Source organism: Camellia sinensis, chromosome 9 (assembly GCF_055761805.1).
Source record: "Camellia sinensis isolate YWXY chromosome 9, ASM5576180v1, whole genome shotgun sequence".
Lineage (NCBI taxonomy): Eukaryota > Viridiplantae > Streptophyta > Magnoliopsida > Ericales > Theaceae > Camellia > Camellia sinensis.
The window spans coordinates 63,970,649-63,980,812 of record NC_138969.1 but is presented as its reverse complement, the minus strand read 5'-3'; the positions used below and the strand labels follow the sequence as shown (position 1 = coordinate 63,980,812).

Below are 10,164 nucleotides of genomic sequence, written 5' to 3'. Positions count from 1 at the left end.
AGGCCTAACCAACCTGTAACAACCCTGCCCAAAACATCATAAAACTCAATCAAGCGGAATTAAGGGACGACAACAAGATAGATACAACTACCAACTTCACGGAACCGAGTCCGGAATACAACAGAACAGTAAAGGGACAACCGAGATCGTTATAAAAAGTAGGCAACGGAAGTGGGGGCAACCACGTGGATCTGTTTTCCTTTCCCAAGGATTCTCACTCAACCCCACCTCATAAATTAATACAAAATATATTGTATAATATCTCAAAATTTTATAATATAAATTTGTTTTCATATATTTTTATCAAAAAGGGTATTACTTTTATATTAAGTTGATAATTTATTTTCATATAAGATTGAATTGGGTGTGAATTAATCTATTTAAATAATTGTTCATTGCACATTGTCTGGAAATGTTTATTAAAAAAATTAAAAAAAAATCAAGTAGCTTTAGTTATTCAGAAACCTAACATCATTAAAAATGTTTATATTTATTAGCATAATGTCATTAAAAAAGATTGGTTCTGTTAAAAAATGGTTGTGTGAAAATTTTTTTATTTATTTTTGATAAATTTAAATTCAAAATTTAAATTAAATTCTATTAAAAAAATAGTGATAAAAAAGTGGTTTACATTTCACTACGGAATTCGGAAATTTGGCAAGTGAAAATGAGAGAGAAAAGAGATAATGGGGGTGATGTGATTAAGTTGTTTGGTATTTGGTATTTGATTATGTTATGGTTGGTGTATGTATCGGTCAATGGCAAAGAGTATTTAATAATGATGTGATTAAGTCCTCTCTCCTCTCATCATCCTTGCTCTTCCTTTTCTCTCTCTCTCTTTTGTCTTCTTCTCTCTCCTTACGCCTGATCTCTTATTTTCTTCCTTTCAAATTTCAAAATAGTTAGGTTAGGAATCTTAAATAATTTATTAAATTTTTTATTAAATATTTTACATGGCTATGTGATTTATATATATATGAATTTGTGTAGATCTTATACTCATATAAAAAGTTTGATAACATTTTTAGTAAATTATTTGAGATTCATAACATTTTCCATTTCAGAATTCTCTTTTATCCCCATTGTCTCTTTTAAAAAAGAATAATGTGGTGAGAGTAGGGTCTCTCCACTCTCTCTGTCTCTCACTCTTTCTTTTTGAGTATTTTTTTTTAAAGATTTATTATATAAATGTTTATTATTGAATAAATCTAAAATCGAATCTATATTTATATGGACTATTTTATATTTATATGAATTACTTTATTGAAAAACTAATTAGATTTCTATTCATATTTTGACTTTAAATTTTTAGTAACAAATTAAATAAATTATAGTTTAAACCAATAATTTTATATTTAATTACATTTTGATCTCATTATACACTAGTATATATATATTGAAAATTATTAGGTAGTATTAGAGATTTTTTTTGATATTGTTTATGCGGTATTCTTAACAAATAAAGAATTCCAAAACATATCAAGTAGATTATTCTTTTCTCTCAACTAACAAAGATGGGTCAAAATTGTCTCACCAATAAAATTTATGATATGTTACTAGCAGTTAACCCATACAATACACGTTATAAAATATAAGTATATATTTTGAAAATCGTACTTTATAAATTTCATTTGAATTATGTTTGTGTATATCAATATGTATTTACTTATGAATTTATTATAAAAAGTAGGGTTATTCTACAATACACATTTTTCTTTGGCATGTACCATATACAAGTTATGATATTTGTGTTAGTCATAACTAAAAAAAACTCAATAAGTTATAATCAAATACTACTTAAGGAATAACCAAAGACCTTTTTGGTCATAACCAAAACAATAATCACAATTAACATTGCAATGAGTAATAACCAAGTTATAACCAAAATTATTTGAGCTTTTATTTGTGAGTTTTGATTTAATTTTAATTTATTTGAGTTAGTTCGTATTGAAATATGATGTGCAAAGTATAAATAGTTAAATTATATATATTTTTTATAAATATTTTTATAGAGAAAATTAGAGTAGGACTTTTTTTTGATAAATAAAGGACTAGCTCGCAACTTCCCATTTGTTTATTTATTTTATCAGCAAGCATGCAGATAGTTATTGTTGCCAATAGTACAATATTATTTATTTATTTTTTTGAAGTATCGCTTTGTTTGTTATCAGACATGGCTATGGCTGTCTGTGATGCTCTGATTTCCATTGGAGGAAAAGTTGTTGAATTATTGGTGGAGCCAGTTGGGTGTCAATTCGATTATGTCTTCTATCGAGTGAAATACATTGAAGATCTACGAGAGCAAGTTCAAAATTTAGAGGCTCAGAGAAAGATGTGCTCAACTCCATCGATCCAGCAAAATTAAGGAACAAAGTAGAAATTGTAGAAAGGGTCAAGAATTGGATTGACAAAGTTAATAAGTTCATTCTTGAGGCTAAAAAGTTTCTAGAAGGTGGTACCAATGTGAACCAGAAATGTTTCAATGGGTGGTTTCCTGATTTGGTCACAAGACGCCGGCTAGGTAAGGAAGCAAAAAATAAAGCAAAGGAGGCTAAAGAGCTGGGAAAATAAGGCAAATTCAATAACAACATATCCAAACCTGAACCTTCCTTGGGGATAGAGTCCATACCCTCTGAACAGCTTGTGCCTTATCCTTCTACAAATTTGACAATGACGACTGTAATGGAGGCATTAATTGACGACAAGATCAACTTCATTGGAATATGTGGTATTGGGGGCGTTGGAAAGACAACTTTGGTAAAAGAAATCGGCAAAAAAGCAAAATCTGATAAGCTTTTTGATGAAGTTGTGATGGCTGTAGTGTCTCAGAACCCAGACATTAAAAAAATTCAAGGTCAAACAGCTAGCTGGTTAGGTTGCACCGGATTAAATGATCAGCAAAGTGAAATTGAAAGAGCAAGCGTGTTGTATGCAAGACTCAGGGATGTGAAGAAGATCCTTGTTATATTGGATGATGTTTGGGCTGAACTTGATTTGGCGGCCGTGGGCATTCCATTTGGCAATGATCCCCTAGGTTGCAAAATATTAATCACAACACGGCGTGAGCAAGTATGCAGAACCATAGGAAATGAATGGGAGAAGACAAAGATAGTCTGGCTTGAAGTTTTATCTGAACAAGATTCATGGGACTTATTCAAAAAGAACATTGGCAACGTTGTTGCCTCTTCTGCATTGAATGATGTGGCCAGAGAGGTTTGTAAAGAATGTGGAGGGCTTCCCATAGCAGTAGTTACGGTTGTAAAGGCAATGAAAGGTAAATCTAACCTTGAAGAATGGAAAAATGCAGCTCAAGAATTAAAAAAAGCAGTGCCAACAAACATTAAAGGTGTCGATCAACATGTGTACAAAAGTCTTAAGTTGAGCTATGACTACCTGCAAGATGAAGAAGCCAAGGCTTGCTTCTTGCTTTGTTCTCTATTTCCCGAGGATCATAACATCTTAATAGAAGACTTGGTACGATATGGGACGGGGTTGAGGGTGTTCAAAAATGTTGATACAGTGCAAGAAGCCAGGAGCAGAGCAAAGTTAGTGATCAACAATCTCATAGATTCTTGTTTATTATTAGCTAGTGATTATCAAGATTGCATCAAAATGCATGATGTTCTACGTGATGTTGCCATATTTATTGGATCCAAAAAGTATTTTGTAAGAGCTGGTCGCAATTTGAAAGATTGGCCATATATGGATCGTTTGGATCAATACACTGGCATATCATTGATGAGAAATCAAATCAGTAACCTTCCTGAGGTCTTGGAATGTCCAAAGCTCCAAACATTACTATTACAAGACAAATGGAAATGAATGGTCATGTTGACATGAATTATTTTCAAGGATGAAAGCACTGAGTGTTTTAGATTTGAGCCAACAACTTTATTATGATTTTCCCAATCCCATTCGTAGTCCTGATGCTTTCAATAACCAAACTTGTCTTCGAACATTAGTTCTTGACAGAATTAATTTTGGGGACACTAAATTTCTTGGACAGTTAAAGGCGCTTGAAGTCCTTAGCCTTAGGTGTGCCTTCTTTTCTGAGGCACGAAATGCTATAAGGGAGTTAACTAATCTAAGGTTGTTGGACATGACTGAAAGCCATCATGAATTTCTGATTCTAGCCACAATGGTATCGCCTTTATCCCATTTGGAGGAGTTGTACTGGTTTGGTATCAAATATTCTAGGAGGATCAGAGACCCTGACCTTGCAGCAGGATACCCAGAAGACCCTGACCCTGCAGTAGAAGTAGCTGCTGCACTAAGATCATGGCCTCGCCTAAAAGTGCTAACCATTTCCATACCTGACATTTTGTATGTACCCAAGGACTCTCTCTTTTCTGAGCTGGAAAGTTTTATTATTTTTATTGGAAAATCGAGTTTTCGGGGTAGCATTGAACATTATTCCCCAAATTATTTGGAAGTTGTAAATTTGGTTGGACCCATGGTTAATTGGAGTAAATGGCTAAAGATGGTGTTGAAGAGAGCTACACATCTGAGGATTGAAGATTGTTCTGAATTCGAATACTGGATCGACACAGAGGAAGGGGGGATTTCATCACAGGCACAACCACGTGATCTGCAATTGCTCTTCAACCTGGAAGAATTGGTACTCCATCATTTGGATAGTTTTAAAGGGATATGTGCAGCAAGTGCAGTTACTACTTCCAGCTGGGTGTGTGTAACGTCCTCAAAATAATAGCATTAAACCCATCAAATAAGACATGCATTGATATGTAAAGGTTCCACATTCTTCCATTTATCAGAATTCCATTACATAAGCCTTACATGTTAACAACAAGAGCAAATGCCCTATGGGCTTACAGCTTTCCAAGTTAACACTTGGTTACAACAAAAGAGTACTAACTCATTACACATTAAGCCCTTGGCTTGAATTTACATGTAATACATCAAAAGGTAAAACGACAAAAGTATGTCCGCTTCTAGCCTCTCAAGCTATGTCCTTGGAGGTGGCATGCTACCTGTACCTGAAAATGATATTCCCATATAGGGCGAGCCACAGCCTAGTAGAAATACACTAAACCAACCATGAACAATGACTAAAAGATTAGCAATTGATAGATGGCCAACACTGATACATTCACATAAATCTCATATTTATGTCATTCGACTTATGAGTCCAAGTTACTTTTCATTTTCCCTTTTTCAACAGATAAGCATATTAGCTCTATCATTATTTCAATAGATGAGTATAAAAACTGTATCCTACATTCACAGATAAGCATATAAGCTATATCCACATTCTCAACAGATATGTATAACAACAATATCCCACATTCACAGATAAGCATATAAGCTGTATCCACACTTCACAAAGATAAGCATATGAGCTCTATCTTCACTTCTCTAGACAAGCATATGAGCTGTATCTACGGAGTTCATCCCCTATCTTCTCCCAACACTATCCGGTTTAGAGGTACATCCCCCATCTTCCCCTAAACCTTGGAGTACATCCCCCATCTCCTCCTCTACACATAACGTATACAAACACATTGGTTCTATATACAATCTCAATACATACAATTAATGTATTCTATCAACCGTCAAATTCCATGACACATTCCATTGATTAGTTTCCGTTTGCCTAATCATCATGCATTGTCTACAACAATCACAACTATCCTCCACCGATAGCCCAAAGCAATTATTTCTAAACAGAAAATAAATGCAATCAACATTTCATTTCGGTGTGTGATAAACAATTCAACTACACCCTTTAACCCCATACATTCCCAATCTCGACAATTCCATTTCATTTCCTCATTTCTCACAATTAATTATCCCAATTAATCGAACAATGTAATTAGGTCATTATCCATAATTAACATTTCAACCCTTAAGGTCCCATTTTCGACAATGATTCAACATTTATACCATTTGTCTATGCCAAACATGTATCTAGGTTTATTACGAATAAAATCCCAACTTTTATAAAATTGCACAAAAGCCCCAAACTTTCACAAAATTACCAAACCAACCCCAACATCTCAAAATACTAAAATTTAAAGACAAAATCCATAGAGAGGAGTAGGATATCCCTACCTCAAATTCGGAGCCGCAAAGGAGAAGATGACAAAACCCAACGTGCTCCAAATCCCAAAATTTTCAGATTAAAAAGAAGCCCTCGACGATCAACAACTCTTTTGTAAAGGCCAAAGATGAGCAAACCACTCTTACTAGATCAAAACCTAGAGAGAAGGTCGAGTTCTAGAGTGAGAGGCTCAACAATGGTGTTTTTGGAGAAGTAGGAGAGAGAAGAGAAGGTGAAAAAGTGATTTGAAAAGTCAAAACACGGAGCTTTAACCCAGTCGCTCCGCTTGAGCGTAAAACACCCCGCTCGAGCGTAACTTACAGACTTCCGCTCGAGCGGCCAAACTCCCGCTCGAGCGCAGAATGCAGTCTCCCAACACTTTTTACAGAGCCAGGTCTCCGCTCGAGCTCCCAACTCTACGCTCGAGCGGAACTCACACAACCCCGCTCGAGCGGCCAAACCCACGCTCGAGCATACAACACTGCACAAGAAATACTGGATGGGTGTATTCCCCGCTCGAGCGCCAACACCCCCGCTCGAGCGGACAGGCCAAAATCTGGGCAACTAGTTTTGGTTTCTAAACTCAACCAACCTGTAACAAACCTGCCCAACACATCCTATAACTCAAATACGAAGTAAAAAGGATGTAAACAAGATAATAATCAACTACTAACATCCACGGACACATGTCCGGATCTCTGTACAACAAGGGTAAACCCGGGATCGCTATAACCTCCCCCCCTTAAAGAATTTCGTCCCCGAAATTAAGCACAAGTTTTCGAAAACAGGTTTTTCTCCATTTTAAACAATGTTACATTTTAACATTCAACAATTCGACCCATTACCGGTCATCCTATCTCTTTAACAAGAGGCATTTCACAATATGTAAACAACGTATGTACTTTCAACATACATCAACATTACGCATTTCCTTTCCAATTTCAACATTATATTCAACATATACAATGTTACATTCAACTTCCATATGAGGCAAGTTCCAAAACATACTTCCAATAAACCAAAACATTTTCAATGTTTTACAACTTAAGACATACAAAAGCTCTTAAGTTCAACAATTGATCAAAATCTAAATACAAGATTACATATCAACAAACAAGTCCGGATATTTTTCGCGGACTTCCAACTCACGTTCCCAAGTGGCTTCCTCCACTCCGTGACGTTTCCACAAGACTTTCACCAAAGGAATGGTCTTGCCACGCAGGACCTGATCCCGCCTATCCAAGAGCCGAACCGGTCTCTCCTCATACGAGGCATCCTCATCTACCTCTAAATCGGTCCAATCCAACACATGTGATGGATCTGGCTCATACTTCCGAAGCATACTCACATGAAACACGTCATGAACTCCGGACAACTGCGGCGGTAAGGCTAACCGATAAGCAACCTCGCCAATCCTCTCAAGGATCTCAAAAGGACCAATAAACCGAGGGGATAACTTCCCACTCTTCCCAAACCTCATCAAACCTCGCCTAGGTGATATCTTCAGAAAGACATGATCACCTACCTCAAACGCCAAAGGTCTCCTCCTACGGTCGGCATAACTCTTTTGTCGACTCCGGGCTGTAACAAGCCTCCTACGGATAAGCTCAATTTTCTCCGTCGTCTCCCTAACCAACTCCGGACCCAACAAAGGTGCATCACCCACCTCGGCCCAACAAACTGGAGACCTACACGGTCGGCCATATAAGGCCTCAAACGGTGCCATACCGATGCTAGACTGAAAACTGTTATTGTAGGCAAACTCTACCAAGGGCAAGTGCCTCTCCCACATCCCACTGAAGTCAAGGACACAACCCCGAAGCATATCCTTGAGGATCTGAATAGTACGCTCGGACTGCCCGTCAGTCTGAGGATGGTAAGCCGTACTAAAAGTCAACTTGGTGCCCAAGGCACTCTGCAAACTCTGCCACAACCTAGCAGTAAAACGAGGATCTCTATCTGAGACGATCGTCATTGGGACCCCGTGCAATCTCACTATGTCCCGAATATACAAATCGGCTAGATGATCTACCGAATCTCTCACGCGCATAGGAATAAAGTGCGCCGACTTAGTCAACCGGTCTACAACCACCCAAATAGCATCACTACCCCGCTGAGTCCTTGGAAGGCCTACAACAAAGTCCATAGTGACATGCTCCCACTTCCACTCGGCAATAGGCAAGGGTTGCAACAAACCCGCTGGCCTCTGATGCTCAGCCTTCACTTGCTGACAAGTAAGGCACTTAGACACGAAGATGGCCACATCTCTTTTCATGCCCCGCCACCAAAACTGGCGACCTAAATCCTGATACATCTTAGTACCTCCCGGATGCACCGCAAGGCGCGAATGATGAAACTCTCGGAGTACCTCCTCTTGGCAAGACTCCGGTACAAACAAACGGTCTCGGTATCTCACACTCAGGTCGGGATACACCGTCAAACCCTTCTCAACTTTCCCACTGGAGATCTTCTCTCGGAGGGATTCTACCTCAAGGTCACCTCTCTGAGCCTCTAACACTCTAGTCACAAGTGTAGGCTGCGCAACAACAGAAAACAAGGCCGCAGCCTCAACAGATTCGCCTAGTAGCAAATCAAACTCGCCAAGTGCACGCAACATCTCCCATTCCCGGATGGCTATACTAGCTACATCACTAATGGATTTTCTACTAAGGGCATCGACCACCACATTGGCCTTTCCCGGATGATAATGCAACTCGAAATCATAATCCTCGATGAACTCCATCCATCTCCTCTGCCTCAAATTCAAGTCTCTCTGTGTAAACAGATACTTCAAACTCTTGTGGTCCGAGAATACCTCGAACTTCTCACCATAAAGGTAGTGCCTCCAGATTTTCAAGGCAAAGATCACTGCTGCTAACTCTAGGTCGTGCGTAGGGTAATTCTTCTCGTGTATTTTCAACTGACGTGAGCCATAAGCTACCACTTTCCCTTCTTGCATCAACACACAACCCAAACCCTCTCGTGAGGCATCACAATAAACCTCATAACCCAACCCTCTCTCCGGAATAATCAGCACGGGAGCGGTGGTCAATCTAACCTTCAGCTCTTGGAACGACTTTTCACAAGTCTCACTCCACACAAATTTGACTCCCTTCCGAGTCAGCCTAGTCAACGGTGACGCTAACCTAGAGAAATCCTTCACAAACCGGCGGTAATACCCAGCTAATCCCAGAAAGCTGCGGATCTCAAACACACTCTTAGGCTGTGCCCAATCCTGCACTGCCTCTACCTTGGATGTATCAACAGACACTCCTTCCCTGGATACCACGTGGCCTAAGAACTTGACCTCTCCTAGCCAGAACTCACACTTCCCAAACTTGGCATACAGCCTATGGGCTCTAAGTAACTCAAGCACCACTCTCAAGTGTGCCTCGTGCTCCTCCTCAGTAGGCGAATAGATAAGGATGTCGTCCACAAAAACGACTACAAACTGATCCAAGAATTTCCTGAAGATCCGGTTCATCAAGTCCATAAAGACTGCCGGTGCATTGGTAAGCCCAAATGGCATCACCAAAAACCCATAATGGCCATACCGCGTACGGAATACCGTCTTCCGAATATCCTCTTCCCTGACCCTCAACTGGTGGTAACCCGATCTCAAGTCTATCTTAGAGAAACAACGGGAACCCTTCAACTGGTCAAACAAATCATCTATACGGGGCATAGGGTACTTATTCTTAACCGTAGCCCGATTCAACTTCCGATAGTCAATACACAGTCTCAAGGCACCATCTTTCTTTTTAGCAAAGAGGGCCGGTGCTCCCCACGGTGAAACACTAGGGCGAACAAAACCCTTATCTAACAATTCCTGGAGCTGAACTTTCAACTCAACCAACTCTGCTGGAGCAAAACGGTAAGGTGCCATAGAAATCGGCGTCGTGCCAGGCACTAAATCAATAGAGAACTCTATCTCTCGATGAGGTGGCAAACTAACAAGATCTTCGGGAAAGACATCCGAATACTCACGAACCACCCTCGGCAACACAAGCTGGATCTCACCACTCTCACCACTCTCAAAGCTGGCAAGTAGACTACTAAGCTCACTTCGCCCTCGCGAATCATACCCCGGTGGCAACACACAA

At 39.2% G+C, this 10,164-nt stretch overlaps 1 protein-coding gene across 1 annotated transcript; it reads left to right on the top strand.

Moving 5' to 3' along the window:
- The first annotated feature begins 2,670 nt into the window (after positions 1-2,670).
- On the top strand, positions 2,671-3,822 carry LOC145799492 (disease resistance protein At4g27190-like). Its single transcript, XM_082889082.1, has one exon. The coding sequence runs from the start codon at positions 2,671-2,673 to the stop codon at positions 3,820-3,822; it is 1,152 nt and encodes a 383-aa protein (XP_082745208.1).
- The last annotated feature ends 6,342 nt before the right edge of the window (positions 3,823-10,164 follow it).